This window comes from Micropterus salmoides, unplaced genomic scaffold (assembly GCF_014851395.1).
Source record: "Micropterus salmoides isolate LMB-PRFRI ecotype aquatic unplaced genomic scaffold, ASM1485139v1 Ms_hic_scaffold_12, whole genome shotgun sequence".
NCBI classification, from domain to species: Eukaryota; Metazoa; Chordata; class Actinopteri; order Centrarchiformes; family Centrarchidae; genus Micropterus; species Micropterus salmoides.
In genome coordinates this window covers 30,180,255-30,202,493 of record NW_024040263.1, presented here as the reverse complement: position 1 = coordinate 30,202,493, position 22,239 = coordinate 30,180,255, and the positions used below count along the sequence as shown (strand labels likewise).

General features: G+C 39.2%; 1 protein-coding gene across 9 annotated transcripts in view; it reads right to left on the bottom strand.

Annotated features, from left to right (window-relative positions):
- Positions 1 to 22,239, bottom strand: part of LOC119899782 (potassium voltage-gated channel subfamily KQT member 5-like) — a 121,912-nt gene that overhangs the window by 21,780 nt on the left and 77,893 nt on the right. For 4 of the 9 annotated variants that reach the window (XM_038714525.1, XM_038714529.1, XM_038714526.1 and 1 more), the window contains exons 2-10: positions 18,865 to 18,955; positions 17,438 to 17,564; positions 13,242 to 13,417; positions 7,388 to 7,513; positions 6,253 to 6,363; positions 5,680 to 5,775; positions 4,615 to 4,709; positions 2,496 to 2,522; positions 244 to 300 (exon numbers count right to left, since the gene is read on the bottom strand). In XM_038714525.1, the coding sequence (XP_038570453.1) occupies positions 244 to 300; positions 2,496 to 2,522; positions 4,615 to 4,709; positions 5,680 to 5,775; positions 6,253 to 6,363; positions 7,388 to 7,513; positions 13,242 to 13,417; positions 17,438 to 17,564; positions 18,865 to 18,955 (906 nt within the window). Of the gene's footprint in view, positions 1 to 243; positions 301 to 2,495; positions 2,523 to 4,614; positions 4,710 to 4,951; positions 5,041 to 5,679; positions 5,776 to 6,252; positions 6,364 to 7,387; positions 7,514 to 13,241; positions 13,418 to 17,437; positions 17,565 to 18,864; positions 18,956 to 22,239 lie in introns of all 9 variants that reach the window. The other 5 variants (XM_038714527.1, XM_038714531.1, XM_038714528.1 and 2 more) reach the window with 2 other exon arrangements.

Sequence of the window (22,239 nt, the reverse complement as noted above, 5' to 3'; positions counted from 1 at the left end):
TATTCTGATAGCAAATGTAGTTAAACCCAAAAACACAACAGGCAGAGGTAGCGCATTGCTCAGGCAAAGATCAAACAAAGGCGGAGAGTATTACTCTAAAGGCGACTGATGTCTCCCTGCAATATTTAATTACTCTGTGCTCTCTGTGGCAGCACAGCCTCCTACAGATACCCATGCACCAAGAATTAGTCAGCATTCCCAAATAAAAACGTCATGTAACGGAGGAGCAGAAACGCTGTGTACCTATGTTTCCGAGTGGAACGCCTCCTCAGTAGCTTCTGTTTATTACTATGAATTTTACTAAAAAACCAAGGGGAGATAGACATACGGTGATGTGTTACTTGATGCAGAAACAGAGGAGAGAAAATATTCACCTCTGAATGTTTTGTGAGGTGAAACAGCGCTTCTTAAGCCTTATTTCTCTTTTGCCTTTTTACTTTGACCCTTGTGGCTCTTACTACTTATTTCTTGTTTTATGTTGCATTCAGTCAACCTGAGAAACTGGTTAAATACCTGACATGTAAATGTGATGACTGTATGTCAGACTGTATGTATGAAGGTGTGGCAAGCCGTTTCAACATTTATTCTTTGTAGCTTACTAGTCACTATTTGAAAGCTACTAGTACTTATTTATTAGTTACTAGTAACAATTCCAAAAGATACTATTAACATTTTAATTCTTACTAGTAAGAATGAAATAGTTAATAGGTAACTAATAAATAAGTACTAGTATCTAAATCCTCATTAATATTTAATCTGCAATATCTAATTTGCATTGTTGTAGATATCAAGTTGTGAGCTGGAGATGTCTTGTGTCTGATTAGTTACTAGTAACTAAAAAATAAGTACTAGTAGCTTTTAAATAGTGACTAGTCAGTTTATGGAATATAGTCAGCTATGAAATATAAAGAAAGCTGATTTTCGGTTGAGGCTTCAATTTGTCGAACACTGACATTTAGAAGCAGCAGAACGGAGCCAATTGAGCTTATTACAGTAAAATGAACATCTACAGCACGATTCGAAAAAGGCTGCAATTTGGTGACTCACATACTACATGTCGATATCCCTCATTTAACTGTGTGAATTCAGCTGGGCCATGGCAACAAGTGTCTGAGTCACCAGTGAGAGGGCCAGTAACCTTTAGACAAATGCTTGTGGGGTCACCGAGGGTATTACAGTAAGTTTTTGTCATATAGCTGTGTTTCATCACCCCACTTCTGTGATATATTAATTTGAAGATTAATAAATAAATCTAGCTAATAAATAATGTAAGGCGGCTCCAGTTGGACTGTACCATGTGGCTTTTAATCTCGTCTCCAGCTCTGCAGTGGAGATGTAAATCAGGGAGTCATGGGCTTGCAAAACAACAGGGGTAGGCTGGAGCTCTCCTCCCTTGTTCTAACGACATGCTTAAGGTTGAGTGGGATGAATGTTCAACTCTCTAAAATTTCAATCTTCTTAATTTGGTTATTTATTTGATAGACTCTTTGGCTTTCTCTGCAATGTGGTTTAGTTTATATCACACCAGACTCAAGGGAAAACGACTACCTTCAGGATGACATGGTGGTATGCAGACAAACATTTACTCAGTGTTTCATATCTGCAAACACAACATATTAAATCCCTCAACCCTCACTGCCCTGCATGCTGTCCTCCCCTATTAATTCTAAAAACGCATTAGCTAAATGACTAACAAAATTTGGTAATATGAACACAGACCCACATATATATATATTATACTTTTATTTTCTATACATATATATATAATATGAGTATAATAGATACAGTACCTGAGGTAAGAATATAGTTAAAAAATAGAGAAAAATATGTGTGGGTATGTGTATGATTGCTTGTATTTGAGTGCCTCAGCATGTATGTGTGTTTTTATAGAGGAGAACAAGTGATAAAAAAGAAAGATAGATGATACCACCCAACGGAAAGATAAAACAATGAGTCATACAGAGTGCAAGTGTAAAAGTCGCTATTAGCGGGTCTACATTTCATCTCCCACAGCCTTAAACACCTCTCTCACTGACAGTGCAGTTCACACAGAAGTGGAGCAACAGGTGTATACTACTTTAGGTGTATACTACTTGGTATTGTCCTACATATATTGCTGGATATCAGTACAAAAATGTTGATACTAGTGGCGATACGATACCTTAGTTTTGGTACAGATGGAAAAATTATGTCACTTTAATACTTTGCTACCTTACTACACTACGCTAAGGTGAAATGGCGACTGCGATGGTATTTGGCACAAAGGTACCCATTAGCGTCCGTATGACACACCCACTAACTCCAGTGTTACCCATCCGCATCAGGTGACGTAATACACAGAACCAAAAGTCAAAGGCTACTTATTATTATATATTAATATTTCATAGACAATACAAAAAAAGTATTTATGTTCGACACCCAGCCCTATTCTTGAATGATGGAACTACAACATGGATGAACGACATTGAATTTTCAGTGAAACAGCAGTCACAAACCTTGTGGTCGACTCTCCCTGCTCCTTCCTGGAGTTGGCACAGGAGAAGAAGAAAAAAGTATATATTAGAAAGCATGTTTTTACTCTTGTTAACACTGTACTTAAAGTACCATACCAGTGCTTTTGCATGTTTGAGCCCATTTACTACAAATCACACTTTACATTACAGATAACCATGTAGCAAACTATACTGCTGTATTTCAGAATTTTTTATGCATTTTTCCCACTTGCTAAAAATCAATAATGAGGTTTATGAATGTAGGAATTTGTTAAAAAACTGTAAAGCCAAAATAGTGGGCAAAAATGTTACGTAAATGATGTGTGATTTTTGAGCGAAAACCTGCAAGCACACCATTATGATCCTCTAAATCAGCATGATAGGAAGATTTTATGCATTAAGGACTTTGTCAGCAACTGTTATACAATATTTGAGCATAGCAACACATCAATCAATAATGAGCAGTCCAGGGGAAATAGACCTTAACAATTAGCAGGCTCACTACAAACATGCAGGTTAATGCAGACTATGCAGCCAAAAAAAGGAAGCACTTGCAACCAAAGAAGATATAATGACTGAGTGACTGAAGATATGTTCACTTAATGAGATGAAGCAGTGTCTTGGATCGGCGTGTGTTTTGTACATTATGTTCATTATGACTGTAACTGTTCAATAAATGGGTGTGGGGTTGGGGTGTAGAAAAAAACAGAATTAAGCGCTTAATTTGGAGATCAACATGAAAAGTTGTTTTTCTGTTTTCTTTAAGTGTACTAATGACAAAAGTAAGAAATAGAAAATGTTCAATATCCCAAGGAACCTTCTAAGTTAGCTGTCAGTGCAGAGTTAGCTAGCGATCTGTTAGGGTGGTTAGCTTTACACAGAAACTAGTGTCCTCAACACATCAGGCATACATCTAGTGTCTGGTGTATACTGAAGAAAAACAGCAGGACCTTCATACATACTGACATTACTAATATAATATCCAGAATAATGGAGGTTCTGTGCTCTCAACTTGTACTGCAGGATAACAGCAGGAATTTCATACAAGCTAACGTTACTCTTTTATGCTAACGTTACTTGTGTATGGCGGCCATTTGAGTTTGTAACCTCTGCTCCTGTTAACGGTGTGGGACACGCAAATAATTACTCACTGCAAGAGCTAACTTTGTGTAGTGTGGGTTATTAATGCTACTAGTTGCTGTTTCTCACTGGAATTCAATGTGTTTATGCTAGATAGAGCTGAGAGATCGGTGAGGAGCGGTGTGCAATTAGTATTGAAAATACAAGGAGTGCCACATTCAAATAACAGACATTTTACTGGCTTCTAGAAAGTTGCTGTATTGCTAAATAGTGAAAATATCAATGAGCTATCATGACATCATGGCAATGAGGCTTCTGCCCCCCATGCTGTGTGCAATTACTCAATTGTTTGGTGGGAAGTGGGAAACCCATCCATAGCGATCCATTTACATATGCCAGCTACCAAAGCTACAAACAGACTAAAGTCTGCACTGCACATCTAAATTACTTAGGGCATCGGTGCTCAGTGGCCGCCCAATTTAAGGAAACTGTGCAGCAAATTCAAAAAAGCTTGATTGGCTCATTGAGGCCACAATTGGTGTCATAAATATATACGCCATGGAGGGTGAATGCAAAAATTGCTGCCTCAGTCTCTCAAAGCGACAGCAGTGAGCTCTGGCCCATTGAGCACTCAACTGACTTTAGTGAGAGAGCCTAACTCAGAGTGAATGCTATGGAGGGCTAAAATGTCCATTTACATAACAGCAGAAAAAATTAAGGCTAGTTTAGAGATGTCTTGGAAATCATCAGTTTATTGTTAATTCAAGCAAGTTGAGATTAACAGAGACTGGAAATGATCAGTCTTTTTGATAGCTGTGAAACAATTTATTTATAAAAAAGGTAATTATAAAATCAGTGCATTTGTATTTTCAATAAAGAGAGCAGGGCAAATACATTTAACAATAAGACAGCACAAAAAAACGTGAAAAGGCTGAATAATTTAAAAAAGATAAAATGAATGTACATAATTGAATGTATGGAAAAGATGGCTCGAGTGGCACAGACACCAAATACAGACACCAGCTGCCATAGTTGTACCTACTTTGTAGGGCTGCAGGTATGCAACGCCTTCAAGTGAGGCTTCCAGGTAGCAATGGAAACCGAGTTCTCATCAGCCGCATAACTACGCCAAACACACTGCATGCAGAATACACAAAACCAGGAAGAAGGAAAAAAGTACAAAGAAGACACCCCCAAAGAAAAGATAAATGGAAAGGAATAAAAAATATGAACAATAACAAAAACAACGCAGAGGGAGTCAGAAGGAAGAGGAAGAAGGAGGGTAGAAAAAAAACACATTTTAAAAGCTGATTAGTGAAACCAAAAAACAGGTGTGTCACAAGTCTGTGGTTGGGCAGAGGTCAGGCATGGATACATGCCTGTGGGAAGGCAGGAGGCTCTCATAGTGCCGCCATGTGGCGTCCAGGTAGGGTCTGGTGCTGTCGGTGGAGTAATAACGCCACGCAGCCTGGTACAACATGGGGATGAACAGGATGAAGAGGAGGAGGAGACAGGAAGAGGTGGAGGCCAGGAAAGAGGAGGATGGGAACATAAAATGGGAGAAGATGGAAGGGAGAAGCCAAAAAGGAAGAAAAGGATGCATATGGAGAAATATATAAGGAGGACAACACGAGGTCAGCACCACTGAAATTCAGGATGAAACAAACGGCGTGTGTGAAGATCGGGCTGGAAAAGATGGAAATGTGTAAAGTAGACAGAGGAGTGGCAAGAATGGGTTTGCCAAACTGGTGTTTTATCACAGGAGAGTCTGAAAGGGGTGGGGAAAAAACCTCCCAGAGATTAGAGAGCTTACTGCAAAGTGAGGATGAGGGGGCCCTGGGCTTGACAGAGTGAAGCTACATGCTATGTGCTTTTTATTGGGTAGTTTCAGGGTTTCATAGAGTCCAAAAAGGGAAAAGAGAAACTGGAGAGTGATACAGTCTTTTAAACACATTGTCTATTATGTAGGCACTCAGTTTAATTAGATGCTGTTGTGTATTGTTTTGAAAAACACCAACAATTCACAACAATAATAATTATGTTTTTTACGTACAAAAACAATAATGTGTGTCAGAGAAACTGAAAGAGAGTAGGCTGTCTGCTTTACCTGGATGAGGTAGGCGGCTGGGTTTCTCCTTTTCTCAAAGTGCTTCTGTCTGTGCTGCTCCTGGACCTTCAGGGCAAAGCCTGACCCCAGAATACCCTGGTATGATATTAATAGGAATAAATATTTGATGCGTATGTATCTCAAAGACACTCAAGTATTTTTGAGCTGCTGAGAAAGGCAATACAACACTAACAAGAACATCCATGGTGGCTGCATGAAAAATGACCGTTGACCTTTGTGGACACAGCCAATTGCTGTTGACCGCTGTTTGAACTAAAAGGAGTCGTGTGGTTGGAAACAGATTGACTCTGTCCACAGATCAAATCTGAAGCTGAAAATAATTATATATTGTATATAAAGTGCTGGTAGGCATGTTTAGAATCTGTGGAATCTAGCTGCGTTATTAAAGTAAATATTCCCTAAACCTCACACACCTGCTACCAAATACTAAAGATATAAATAAATAACCAGGCTGCAGCTCACTCACAAGCTGATATGTCAGAATAGCGCTGACAAATCTGCCTGATCTGACACTTCAAAAAGAAACGATTTACTCGAAGAATACAGACTTACCGCTGGCAAGGCAAAGAACGAGATGCCCAGTAGGGCAAACCCTGCCGACAGCATCCGCCCTGTCCATGTCTTTGGTGTCTTGTCCCCATAGCCGATGGTTGTCAGGGTAATCTGTTAAAACAAGATGATAAACTTATCATCCAGTCCTGAATGATGCTCATACTGAGGCTCTGGCAATTTATGCAGATGAGAGAAATTTTAGAGTGAAAAAACAAAAACAAATCAAATGACACCACTCTCTGTTTAAGCTTTACTTCCAGCCACGTTGTATAAAAGTCCATAATTATCAGCTTAGAAAGCAAGTGAAACAGTTAACAGGAGGTTGTTTCTTGAAGGACCTTTTGGTACCATTTTTTATTTATTTAGCCACGCTTTAAAGGTTTATTATGCTGTAACCAAGTTGTGGTTAAAGTCCTTTATATATCAGTCATAAGCAACTAATAAGAACAATGTTTAGGTTTCCAAATTCCTTTTGCTGAGCAGGACACTTGATTTGTGATTTTATTTTTACCTTGCTTGAATTTAATTTAATAAAAACACATTAATATTTACTTATGACATTTGTTTGAATGATTTTTTTTTCTAAAGTACATATTATTGCACATGTTACTGAATTGTTGAGGTGGTGTCGAATGTGTTTTGGTGTGTCCAACTGTGTGTTTTTTTCTTGTGCATACTGTGAATTCAAATGATGCCTTCAGGCAGTGCAATCACATCTAAATGATTAGACCTGGATACTTTATAGGAGCGAGTCTGTATGGCCTTGGTTCTAAGTAAACTGGTGAAAGCCTGTTGTTGAAATGCTTATTGTACCTTAGTAAAAAGGACTATCTATCTATCTATCTATTTAGGCAGACCGGGTTATCGTTTATTCAGGCTCTGATTGCCTTGCATGCCAAAGGCAGCTGCATCATTTGGTACCATTATGATTTTTAGAGCTGGTATGAAGATGGTGGTTAATGGAGCCGTGCACAGCTAATGTTTATGGAGGAGCTGTCAGTGCTCAGAGGCAATGACAAACCGAACAGGAGCAGTAGACGCTGATTTTCAGCATCCAATGCAGGGCACACATTTGTGAAAAAATTACAATAACAATGAAGACATTTAATGTAAAAAACAAAACAAATACACTCACCGTGCCCCACCACAAGGCATCTGCGTAGGTAGCAAAGTCCTTGTTGAACTTGTTTTCCACGAGGTAGACGAGGAATGAAGAGAAGATGAGAACCAAGAAGCCAATGTACCAGGCGGTTACCAGCTCCTGCAGGCAGAGGTCATCGTGGAAAAAAGAAAATCTTGTTAATCCACAACCTCTTTGGCATATGAACATCCACTTTTGCTCAACCTAAATCGGCTTTTCTATTGACTTTGAGGACAAAACTTTCTATGTAAATGAATAAGCAGGTGATACAAGTGAAAGTTATGATCAATTATTGAAAGTGCTTTAAATCCACTTCAATCATTGCAAATGAATTTCTAACACACAGGTCCTTTTGCTTTTACAGTAGGGTGAGAGCTTTTCATAGAAACTTAAATACATAAGGTACATGATAAGGTTGTCAAGCTAGCACTTCCCAGCAATTTTCATGTAATTAATGTCACCTCCTAAGATGATGCTGTCAGCAGTGAATCACTCTTACAGTTTTTCTCAGTCGCTTTGGTACATTTCCCAGATCAGAATTGAAATTCTTAAAACTAATTGTTCAACCTCCACATCATCTCGTCACTTGTGCACATCATAAAAGCACTTTCTCATTGTTTTGAACAAATTGCAAATGACTCGACACACTGATGCAAATGATTATGTACAATTGTCTGCTGTTTCCTACATTATCAATTGCTTATGTCCTGCTGATCACAATGAATTATACCAGTCTCTGCTGAATAATCTTAACCCCCAAAACATCTAGGCACAAGTTCACTGCATTAGTCACTACATGCAAAATAGTTGAACATGTTATCAAAAATAAAAGTTAAAATACTTTATTCATATAGTATAAACGGCACAACACAGTGGATTATAGATGGACTATACGTGTATAAAATGTCTATCTATATATTCATTCATGTATATACATCTAAGCCCTAATCAAATATTTTTTTACTCCGTTTTCCTGTGATAACGGGATAATTTTCTCGTGATTTCGAGATAACCATAATGGTAATTATAGCTTGGGTTGATTGATGATTAGGGCTTCCGTATATATATATACGTATATGAATATATATATATAGATAGACATTCTATACATGTCTATTAGAATTTTTTTGTAAATGTGTCCTGAATTGATGAAGATATCTGTTGTGATGTTGAAGAGAATCTGTGATACAACAAAGGGGTGTATCCCATGCAACAGTCCTGTCTCTTTCTTTTCTTCTTACAATGACATGCTCTGTCAACAAATTACAGTACAAACAGTAAAAGCATAGCTGTGATTCCTGTCCTCTCTCCTGCAATGTATAACTTTGTACTGGTGAAAGTGATATATGCCAGACAAAAAAAGTGCAGCCTTGTGCATTTTCAATCATTGTCATCGAAATCTTAACCAAAATGTACATCAGAAAATACTTACAGAGTACACAGTTATATTGACAAGATTGCTAAACATTTTGACTTGCTTGTTCATAAACAAGACACGAGGACTTGTCGTTCTGATGGCGCTGACAAGTTCAATGAAATAAAGATTTGCTTTTGAGAGATAGACTAAGGATTTTGAGCAAGTTATGGGCTTTTGCAGGTAATCCACTGTGTTGTGCCGTTTGTACTACCTGTTTTGAGAAATGCGCTTACTGTTTTGCAAATGTTAAGGATGATTCGAGAAACGCACCAAAGCGAAAGAGAAAAACCGTGAATGGAGATCATAATGTAAGTTGAAGCAAAAACATGTCAAGTCATTAGTGCCAATTATCAGGCATTGGGTTGGGTTCAGGTTCAGGACTGTGTGAAGCTTGGGGCTCAGGCCAGCAGAATTATTTTCAAAAATCTCTGTCTCATCCTGACTGGCCCAGCGGGCTGCATCTATGCGTGTCATGTATTGCAGGTAGATAGATACACAATCCCCAGCGGGAAGACTGAAAGATACACCCAGTACCTAATGTGTTGCATTAGCCCGGTCAATGGTCAATAATGGATGGGGAAAAAAGCAATTACACAGACTCCCTTTGTTTTTATTACGTTTATTTGTCAGGGTACAAAAACAATTATCTCATACAAACAGAAAAGATGGTTTGTATTTAGCGACTAGCAACTGTCCAATCTGCAGTGCCTGGGCAGGTAAACATGTCAGGTTCAGGTCTTAAACTTAACAGTACCAGTAGGGTTCAGCTAGGTTTAGGTCTCAGTTTCATGCCCATATGCCAAACTCCACCCTGACCACCAAACTACACAGCACTTTACATAGCGTTTACTATAAATGTCCAGCTTTATTGCTTTTCTTTTGGTATTGCTGTTGATGTACTGTTGACCACTGGCTTCCGCTGCAGTGCAAGCTGAAAAGGCGCCGACCACCACCTTAGCCTCCACCTTTATGTCAATCAATTTTATCTACTGCTGCTCACCAGAGTGGATACTGTTGCCGATACACTGAAAAACCTCTCCAGCATTACTCCCTTCAGTAAGTTATTTGTGAGATTCATTAAAGGTTCAGTGAGTAATATTTCTGAGGATCTATTGACAGAAATGCAATATAAGATCCATAACTATGTTTTCAGTGGTGTGTAAAGACCTTACATAATGAACCGTTATGTTTTTACTACCTTAGAATGAGACATTTATATCTACATAACCGCAGGCACCCCCTGCTGTGGAGGTCGCTGTATTTTGTCGTTATGTTTCTACCGTAGCCGCCAACGAACAAACTGCGCTACAGAGCGCATTTCGTCATCACGGCGTTCTTCTTCTGCTTGTGTAATTCAGATAGTGTAGACGCCCGTCGCTACATTGAATACGTACAAAGAAGAAGAAGAAGAGGGAATAATAATAATAATAGTAATATACAGTCTCCGAGTAGTCTTCTGGTTTATTAGAAGAGAAGTGACATTTGGACAAATGAAGGAGCACACACGTGTTATTTAGCACGAGAGCCGACAGCCAGACGGAGTCGGGACAGACAGCTGACGGTAGAAAACACGGATTTTGGGGATTTTCCTAGAGGGAAGGCTATAACGTTAATATGGGACAGTCTGAAGTTGTCTGTTTTCTACTGGACAGGTAATTAACTTTGCTTGTCAGACTTTAGCGATGCAAATGCAAACTGTTTTTTGAGAGCTTTAGCTAGAAGCTGGCCATAATCACGAGAGACTTGACATGTTTCCCCTGTCAGTGGTGTGAAATATGGATTCATTTCATACCTATTCTCCAGCCTGTGGTTTGGCTTTGCCGGTTACTTAGCGAGACAATCAGCTGATCAGTAACTGGTAATTGGCAATAAAACCGTAATGTTAGCTTAGAGCATGGAAGCATCAGCCAGCTAAACTTTTACTGCGCTGGTAGAAAAAATATGTAGTTGGATTGTAACTTCATGTAGTTCTTCTCCAGCCTCTGTTATGGCTTTGTTACGTGGACAGAAATGCGCCCTTACCTTCCTGAGAAAAACACCTGATGAATATTATTGGTATTGAAACAGTAACAGCAGGGAAGCTCAGATCAGCAGCTAAACTTCACATCTTACTGCCCTGGTGGAAAACATGTATTTCTTTTTACTGCTAATGGTGATATATAACAAGACCGTGTGCCTATCAAGTGACCAATAATGAATACTTTCCAAATTTGCATGAAAAAACTTATTGGATTGTGCTTCCCACTGTGCACACAAATATGTAATTTGTGCTTTTACATGCTAAAAGCCCATTACAAACGTTGCACCGTTTTACCACATGCTGAAATTATGGCTGTCAGCACTACTTTGTGTTTCTGCTGTATTTAAAAAAATTAAAAGAGACATTTTGGTAATTTTTGCAGATTGCTTATCTAATTAAGCAAAGCCAGAGGAGCCTTGATTCTCACCTGACTATGCCTTTGTAAACTTCATGTATTCTGTGGTTTATAATTGACTGTGGTGCAGAAACAGTGAGCCTTACATTGTCCTGTTATCTGTCAGTGGTCATACCTGATGCACTAGATGTGATAGCGTTTGAGAATTTCTTCATTTACTTTGGTATGTTTGTCCAGATGAGCCAACCCTCCCAAGATGTAAAATAATGTATTACAGGAGTATGAGACATCATGTAGCACTTCATCTCTTCATGTGGCTGTTGTTTAGTAATGAAAAAGTAACAATAATATTCAGAAAAACATATGGTTTTACATAATTTATATAATTTTTTAATATATCTAAAAGAAACCTCATTTCTTGACTGGCAATCTCTTTTATCTCATTGATATCATCTTTGTCCTGTCTCAGGCACCGTAGCTATACTGCTCGCTTGGGTAGGGAAGGGGGGGTGCAATTCGCAACCCCCACCACTAGTTGTCACTAGAACTTACACACTGAACCTTAAACATTTCAAAAAGCATGTTTTGTAAATAGTTTCTACAGTAGAAAAAGTGTATTTGTATCAGAGCCATTAGCAACACAAATCGGGGTTTGAATACTGGGGGGACGAGAGGGGCATCTGACCCCCCTAATAAAGACTTGGACTTCCCCAAAAGAGGTCCAAAATTCCTCCTGACCGTTGTTCAGGTCCAATCCGCAACTACAGCCAACGTTTGGTTGAGGTTATGGCTGCCAAAGGAGGGTCAACCGGTTATTTAATCCAAGGTTTCACATTCCTTTTTCACCCTGCACTGTTAGTGTTTTCAATAAAAACATTAAAAAAACATATAATTGTTTGTGTGGTATTAGTTAAAGCGGACTGTGTTTATCTATTGTTGTCTTAGATAAAGATCAGATCACATTTTGTGGCCAATTTATGCAGAAATCCAGGTGATTCAAAAGGGTTCACATACTTTTCATGCTTTCAAGAATCTTGTGATACCATTTCAGAAACCCCTAAAACGGACTATACCATTTCTTAGCCTTGAAGTGGCAAAAATCTAAGAGACAGATATCTCAAAACCAAACCAAACGAAAACAATCTGCATGGCTGCATACCACCAGAAGCTGAGAAAGTATCTGTGAGTTGGGTGACCTGATCCTATAAACTGATTCAGCTGCGTGTAAAGACCTTTTCTTTTACTTCAGGCTAAACAATTTCCTGGTCAGAAACGTCCACGAATCATCTACAGTGGCCCGAAAACCCTTTCAGAGAAGCCCTTACAAAACACATACTCACTACAGACACAGTCTTACCTTATTTGACCTTTTCATTTAAAACGTGCTGTTGGTTTTTCAGTGTGAAAGTGCAGCTGTGTTACAAGTAAAGAAGAACTAGGACAACAACAATGACCTGTCCCGGCTTCTGCATCTATGGGGGTTATACTGATCTAAAATAGAAGTTAAAAGTGGGTATGGGTTCATCATGGTGAAGAGAGAGGAGAGTGAGAAATGACTGAAAAGATAAAGTCAGAGAATAAAAGCTGGACTGAGCTCTAAGTATTTCAATACCAACACAGAGTCTAATACTTCTAGATTTTTTCTGTACCTTTTATTATTATATTGTATAACATTTGGTAATTTGGTAAAAAATGTAAAAAGAATTGAAATTGAACACATGAATCTGACCAGGCAAATAATACAAACAGAGTCAACATGGATAACCTCTAATTTATAGAATAAATTATAATTAAACATGTCTATAATGTGTTGTACACAACCATTTACGCAAGGGGGAGAAAATATTAGTAAACAGCACCTTAATCTGTACTACACCACCAATGACTACGACTTCAAAAATGAAGTTGAATCACCTTAAGGATTAATTACATGGCTGTGCTGCTGGATTGCATTCGTTGCACTGGGTGTATGTGCCTATTCGTTGTGTTTTTTAGAGGACAGTAATATAACTCTCTCACCAGTTTACGAGGATTTATTTAATAATTATCAACCTACCTTGCTGTGTGCGTAGACCACAGAGCCCAGCAGCTTCCAGGTGCCTCCTCTTCGGTCCATTCGCACCATGCGTAGGATCTGCAGGAAACGCAGGCTCCGCAGGACCGAGGTGGCGAAGATGTTGCCCTGGCTACCCGCCGACACCACCGCCACAGACGCTATCAGCACAATGATGTCTGGAGGGCAGAAACACACACAAGGGCTCACCAAAAGAAAAGAAGAAGTCTGCACTCAGTATAATTCATTATGCCACAATACCTGGAAACGAAATACATCATGTTCAACTGAATGAGAATAATATTCTAGGACAAGGCTTCCTATAATAAGTTGTGTTATTTTGTAAGTTACTTGTTTGACTGAAAGCTCCATTCCTGCAGTTTGTAATTTTAGTTTTTGTCATCTCTGTGTTCATATTGTTTATTTTCATGATATTTCTTGCACTGATGATGAATACAAGTCAACAAGTCAACTGTAAAGTGATTTGTTGAAGACTTTTTGTCCAAGCCAACCTGTCTTACTAACACTGATCTTAATGTAAAACAGGCCTTTTAAACAAACATGTGGGATGGTTAAAGCCTTGAATAATCACGTTGCTGCAATAACGGCGACCCACTGTTGTCACCTCACGCCTCACGGTGACAAGTTATCCCAACAAAGGCTCCATATTTCTGGAGCTGACATAATCTGCCATGAGCAACAAGAATGTACTGTGAACTCCTCCTATATACGCTACATGTTCGTATAATAATCCACATCGATCGTGTGGGTTTTGTATTATTTTCTCATTTAATTTTCCCATAAGCACATATAAGCGCAGACAAACCCTATTACTGTATGTGCTACAAATTGTGACAGACAGATACACAAACATCAACAAACAAAGGCACAGACGGAGAAACAGGCAGACACACACACACACACATACAGGTTTAACTGTTCAGAGGAAGTTCACACAGAAACCACACTGAACAAATTAATAAAATCGAACCCACAAAGAAGACCGACAACTAAAGTAACAAGCTGCTATGACTCAGGTTTGCCCTCCTCCTTCTCCCTTCGCTCCTCTCTCATACTGATCTTTAATTTTAGTGACGCACCATGTGAAACTCTAAGTAGTGTTATTTAGTTCACCCCGTGCAAGAGGTTATTCCCTTATATACTGTATAACCATCCCTTTTGCTCCTGTCGTCCTGCCGAACCCATTTTTTGAGAGAAAATGCTGACCAAGGTGTGGCTAATGGACAAGTTGACCCATAGTGGGCGAGAGAAAAGTCAGCAGCACCATAAAAAATACATAAATGACGCCCATGAGACGAGTGATTGACAGAAGGGTGAATGTATGTATGCATTTGAGTATCAGTGTGTGGTACAAAAGGTGTAGGGACTTTTGGAAAGCTGAACATTTTTAATTCTAAAGAAGTGGACGGAAAATGATGATGGCTTTTATTTATTCAACTTTTTTTGCTTTTTTGTCGCTCTGTGTCTCTGTGTGTACATTTTACAGTATAGTATATAACAGAAGAAGAAGTAATTTTCCTTTTTTGAGAAAATCCCGTGATTCTGGCCCCCAAATAATCTTTTGAAAAATGTTGACATTTGACTTTGTTATTTTTTCACCTTTATTACTGAAAAACATACTTATAACAGAAATACACTCATCACCATAGGAAAAGGAAAGTACAGGGAATGGACTGAGCGCAGTGGTACTTGAGATGATCACTGCTCACACCATCTCCCGTCCAGACCAGCTGGACCAAACGTCACCTCAAGTGGTGTGATCGAACCAGGAGAGAGGAAAGCCAGCAGGGATTAGCGCTAAGCTAACCCAGATCAGACCTAAGGCCATACCACTGCTCAGCCTACTCCTGGCTAAAGTCCGGTCGCAAGAAAATAAAATGGATGAAATAAAATACAGGATAACTCAGCAAAGCAAAGGCATTGCGATGAAACACTTAAGACATGTTATTCATGCAGCATTTGGTGATACCAGGCTTGGTGGTTATCTGCACTCCGTCTCTGCATGTATAGGAAGTACCACTAGAACCTGGCAACTGTTTTGATGGTTTAAGTAATTTTTCATGTAAAAACATTTGATGGTTCCAGGCAGCTTTACAAATTTGAAGATTTGCAGCTTTTCCTATTAATTATATTAATAATTTGAAAGTAGTGTTAATAATGTTGAAGTTTGGACTGTGGTCAAAACAAACATGTATTGTCCAACTAGTACTTTTACTTTTAATACTTCCCAATTATACTTACATATGTAGCAGCAATGCAGTACTTTTACTTTTAACAGAGTGTTTTTACAGTGTGGTATTAGTACTTAAGTAAAGGATCCTAATACTTCCACCACTGCTTGTCACGTATCATTTATCATTAAAAAAATAAATTTTCCAAGCCTTAAAAAGTCATTCAGAACCATAGGAAACATGATACAACTGTTTTTCAAGGCTGAGTAAGAACTCTTCATGAGGACTAAACTGATCTTCATGTGTAAAATTGGAGCAAAGAAAATTAAACTTATGTTTGCCCTTCAAACTGATATGCTGTCTTACCACTTTTAAAATGGCGATTTCAATCTACTGAACCTATGATAACTCTCGTCTGGTTGGATGACTTTAAGTCATGCCTGAAGTAATCAAATGGCAAAATGTAAAACATGTGTAGATGTATGTCTGTTAGTTTTCTGCCTGTAACAACAAACTGAACTAAGAAAACACAGAATGTAGTTATCGTTCTGTAATGAAATATGTAGTATGAAAAACTAGCAGAAAATCAAAACGCTTTTTTTTCTGTCTTTTAGAAGTATTCAACGTTAACTCAAGGTCAGTATTTTTCTTTCCACATTGGATATATACAAGACTGGGGAACAAAACCCCTCATTTGCAGCCAACATAAAGTGTTCTGACCTCCAGGCAAACCCTCCAGTGATGGAACCCAACAGGGAACTCAGACAAACATATCAGGAAGATTATATGATATCACAGTCCATCCTCGAGCACACTGTTCTGCACTTAGAGGACTGGGATAAACTGACATTATAAACAGTGTTTTTACACCTGCTGCTGCCTTACCACTAGGCAAAAAACATCATGTCATTGTTGCCTTTGTAATAACAAAGTGGTACCAGCATGAATAGTAAGACAAAGTCCCCACGGAAGGACGAGGAGTTTTGAATCATCGAAACACTTAACTGCAAAAGTTGCTTCTCTCATTTATGTGTTGACTCACTTATTATTTTCACTCCAGCACCATAGATCTCATAATTTTCTCCTCTATTTGCACTGTAAAAAAATCCTCAGGGCACGTCAAAACTTCGACAAGTATTATTTTTGTCTGTAAAAAAAAACCCCCAGTGATTTAGCAGCGGGGGCTGCAATCTAAAAACAAACCGTACATGTTCACATTGTATTTGTAATTTCATACAAAACTCCCACAATCCCCTTCTCGTATGCATTTTAAATTTGATTACATCACTGTGCGAGAGGTACAGGTACATACTGAGACCTGAACACACTTTTGATAACGCAGCACAGTCACAGGGTAAGGAAGCAAGAACAGAGAAAGCTAAACGATACTCTACTAATTTATTAATCTGATACTGATCATCGCCTCCAGCTGTTTCTCTGTCGCTCAGAGTTCAACTCATTTTGTCATTTAATCCCATCATCTCATTTTTTCACACTCTCTTTCTCCACGCCCTACGCTCTCTCTGTCTCTCAACGTGCTGACAAACTACAGAGCTGGCTACAAAGCGTGACGAAGGGAGCTCACGGCACCCTGCGTGATCTCTAAGCCGTGCCCCCCATCCCCCCCCACCCCCCCAGCACCCTACTGTACTTTCCAAGAAGAAGCAGAGATCCATGTCTAAACAGTGGAAAGAATAGAAGGCAGTTAATGCAACCTCGTTACGTAAATGCTCTCTGCTCTTATGAGCTCTGACCACAACTGAAAATGACACGGGCAAACTCTGGTCAATAGCGTGCTGTGGAACAGTGCTTACGTCTTACATCAAACTGCGTTCACAGAGAGGACAACTGCGATCCGCTGCAGGGCAAGTAGGAGGCAACTTGAAGGAGAAACAATGAAGGAAATGAAATGGCCTGGCTCCTTTTGAAAAAAACTTTTTGGAGGGAATAATATGCGTCTGTTTCCCCAAAAGAGACTCCACATAAAGGTTTGCTCCAACAACTAACCTATGACGCAGAAAGGCTTCCTGGCAAAGCGGAGTCGTCCCTGCCATCCTCTGTAGCGACAGCAGCATCCTGCCGACCAGATACGGATGATGTACTCCAACCCAAATACCACAATCATCACAAACTCCTGTTCAAAAAGACAGAAACAATAGTTGTTTTGGCAGTATGTTAATGAGTGTAACAGACGCATCATATATTGTCAGTGTGAAGAACAAATCATCGCTTATTATTAAACATATCATTAATGCAATGTTTATATCATTAAAATGAATGCCGGGATGACAAAGTATTGTTTCTGATAATGACTATAACAGGTCATCTGTTATTGCACACACACAGATTCAGCTCGACAACACTGGTGCAATTAGTGCAGTGCAATTTGTGAAATGGTAGTTACTGCTGCAGGGACAATCGTGTGTAAATGTGTAAAAAAATCCTCTCCTTTCATTTAGAGGCTTTTGAAAAGCATGGTTTTATAGTGAGCATCTTTCAGAAAGCACTTTCGCTCTTGTGCCCACTAGTAGCTCGTTCTGTCCTTCTTGACTTTGTTCATGAAGGCAACTTTGAACTCCATTTAGCGCTATTAGTACTAAAAGAAAGTAAAGTACCCTGTTTGAGGGCAGACTTAAGAAACAAGTCTATTTATTACAGAGGAAATACTCTTCATAATATTAATTCGGTATTTCACATCTGCCCTCTAAACTGTTAAATCACAATTAGCACAAATCCCTCTGCAAAAATATCTAATTACATTCCTACATTTTCTACCTCAGTAGACAGTGTGTTTGGACTCACTACCTTCAGACAACAAAAACAGAAAGAAAGAAAAGAAAAGAGTAAAGCATTTTGTATTTCCAAAACAAAATGTTATTCCTGGCAGTGGGGTGAAGGCTTAGAAACTAAATTTAGACCTTTGTGAAGGCAAAAACATTTACAGAAAATATGACTGTACCAATAAAATAATGTTTTGTGCATTTACAGACTCTGTCATCTGTATTTCTAAAAAAAATAAAAGTGACTGAAGACTAAAGGAACACTCTTCATGGTGCGTATGTTATGTTATACGTGTGTTAGCTAATGACAGGGAGTGGGTCAAAATTCTGCCTGCAAAAATGTAATCATATTTCATCATACTGAATAGAATTAGGTCAAACTGTCACATCCTCAAAAAAGGCTTAAGCACACTATGTTATATACTTTAACAATGCTCAGTTAGGTTCAGGGTTGGTGTGGGTAACAACCTGATAATGTTAAAATTGTCATATTTGAAGTAGTCGGTGAATATACTGTATATTTGGGTGTAAGGAAAATGGGTGAAAGGTAATGAAAGAAGAACTAAAGGAAAAAGGAAACACTATGGAGAATAGGTTTAACTGGCATTTTATGATAGAAAGTCATTTTTGGTTGTTGGTTGTTCAGTATCGTACCAGAATAAGGAGACAGTAGGAGGAGTAGTCCTGATGAGGCGGGATGGTTGAGAACACAGAGAGGACCAGGCAGCTGAACACCAAGATGAACCTTAACAGAACGACAGAAAAACAAAGGAGAGACTCATAAATAGGTAATACACACACAATTCAATCAAACAGAATGACACCACACTGACCAGCAGATAAGATCTCCAATTCCAAAACATCATTTCCACTGGTCACAAACATGCTGTTGATCATAGAAATGTGCACTAATGTGGAATTGTCCGCTGTATTTTCCTAACTGACAAACTCTTGAACCCATTCGGGTAGTGAAGGAGGACCAGAACACGAACAAACTGGCAGCACAATCACAAAACTTATTTCCTCTCCGCAGTGAACCATGAGCCCGACTATTATTCAATTTCCTGAGATATAAAGTTAATCATGCTTGTTTGTGTAACATGATTTGCAAGAAACAAGCAGTGAAACTGCGGCTATTGGAAAACAAGCAACATCCGACCATTTCCACACTCCAACTGTCGCTCCCTCCGCCAGGAAACCGTACCCTTCCATCTTCATAACCATAACTTGTTTTGTTTTTTCCATCGCATAAATCTTCCAAAAACACATCATTGTCTGAAACACAAGCTCTTGATGCTTAACTGTGAGAGCACATCTGTGTTTTATCATCTCCTCTTAAGCCTTCTGGAGAAAGGACTGCTTTTTTCAGTCATGCCCTGCTTCATGTTTGTGCAGTTACACATTAATATTTCAAACGGGAGACCTTTCGCTAAGCTCTGACCTTTAGGCCTCTAAATTTGTGAGAAACCTTCACTTCAAATGGAGAGACATCACTCTCAGGCCACTGGTTTAATGATAGTATGGGCTGATATGTGCAACGTTACTTAGCGGGACAGGAAAGTTGGAGTTAATTTAAAAAAAACAGCTGTGTGGGTGGTAACTATCGGTTTTCTGTGCTGCTTATATCATGAATCTCACTGAACCTCACAGTTTAAAGGATCAGTGTGTAATATGTCTGAGGATTTATTGACAGAAATGCAATATAATATCTGTACTATTTTTAGTGCATTGTGAACCATTATGTTTTTATTACCTTAGAATGAGCCATTTCTATCTACATAACCGCGGGTCTCCCCTTCTATGGACGTCGCAGTATTGTGTCCATGTTTCTACAATAGCCGACAAAGGACAAACAGCGCTACAGAGCGTGTTTCACCATCACGGCGTTCGTCTTCTGCTTGTACAATTCAGGCTGTGTAGACGCCTTTTTATATACAGTCTATAGTAGACGCCCATGCATCCATAGAAGAAGAAGAGGAGATAATAATAATAATAATAAACAGTCTGAGTAGTCCTCTGTAGTAAGAAGAGAAGTGACATTTGAACAAATGAACGAGCACACACGTGTTATTCAGCACAAGAGCCGACAGCGTGTGGAACTTAATAAGATGAAGGCAGGAGGAGTCGGGACAGATGCAGACAGCTGACGGCAGAAATCACGGCTATAATCTGTGTGGATTTTCCCAGATGGAAGGCGTTCATGTGGGACACATGTTTTCAAAGCGGAGCTGAAGTTGTCTGTTTCCTGCTGGACAGGTAATTAAGTCAGTCGGACTTTAGCAATGCAAATGTAATCACCGAGAGACCCGCCATGTTTCCCCCGTCAGTGGTGTAAATATGTAACGTTAGTTGGATTAATTTCATGTAGCCTTGTTATTCTCCAGCATTGTGGTTTGGCTTTTCCGGTTATGTTAGTGAGACAATCAGCTGATCAGTAACGTTGGCTTACAGAGTGGAAGCATCAGCCAACTAAACTTTTACTGCCCTGGTAGAAAAAAATATGTTGTTGGATTGTAATTTAATGTAGTTATTCTACAGCGCTCTGTTATGGCTTTGCAACGTGGACAGAAATGTGTCCTTACCTTCCTGAGATAAACCGATGATGAATATTATTGGCAATAGAATGGTAACAGCAGGGAAGCTCAGATCAGCAGCTAAACTTCTGTTCAATACTGCCCTGGTGGAAAACATGTATTTAATTTACTGCTAATAATGACACATAACATGACCGTGTGCATCAAGTGACCAATAACGAATACTTTCCGAATTTGCATTGAAAAAACGTGTTGTTGTTTTTTGGGATAGTGCTTCACCACTTTGCACACAAATGTGTAATTTGTACTTTCACATGCTAAATGCTCATTAACATTATTGCGTTTTACCACAAGCTGAAATTATGGCACTCAATAATACTTTGTGTTTCTGTTGTATTTTAAAAAATTGCAATTCGCAAGTCTTACCACTAGATGCCACTAAATCTTACACACTGAACGATGTCTATGAAGATTCTCAGTCATCCAGGTCAATGACGGCTTCTCAACCCTGGTGTAGATGCTTCCTTGACACCTCTTTCAAACCATCCATCTTCTCTGTCCAAAATGTGCACGAGGACCACCAGGTGCACATTTTAGAGGGTTGAGAAGCCGTCATTGAACAGGGGAGGGGGTCTACGCCACCACTTATCCCCCACTTACAATGCTGTCCTTTCATCACTTCCCAGGAAACTCAACAAACGTAACCTATTGGCCTCAGGTGAAGATACCAACGATGGTCGTTCAGTCTTAACGACTGTAACGACTGTCGTCACAGCAACAAGGAACACTAACGAACCAGCGGTATCGATGACCCGGGATAACGACCCCACTGAGGTTAAATAGCTGAGTTTCCCTGCCAGTCAGTCAGAACTGAAGAAGTCCTTTGGATGAGGGACGAAACGTCTTCCAGTAGCTTCAACCAAGTCCAGTTGCCCTTGATTTTAACCTTCGTTGGATACACACTAAACCTTTAATAAAACAGTCAGCCGCATCCTTTAAACTCCACCCTTCTGCAGCATAAAATAAAACTGAGGCAACCATTTAATATAAAGTTCTGAAAATGTTGAGAAATCAAGTTCAGGACACAGTTTCATGTTATTCATCACAGAAGCTGATGCTCTTCTTGCTTACTGTGCTGATTCTTTTCTTCTTCTTTTTGGCCACTGGGGGCAGCTGAAACAATTTGTGAAGACAACACTGATATATCATCACCTTTTATGTTGATATAAGCAAACAGCTTATTTACAAAAACAGCAGTTACAGAGCAACATTGGAATTGTGTTTCTGGTCACCTGACGAATGTAAGTTCAATACTCACTCTCCTTTAGCTCTATTTTGGTCTCCTCTAGCTCTTAGCTGCTAAATGCTCCACTATGTTCACCAGTTAGTCGCTGCTTAGTTCCAGACAGCTAAACATGAGTGGAAACTCATTATAAATCTCTGTACAGTTGAGGGGAGCTGCAGATTTGGGTGATTATTCTCTGTAGGAGCATCA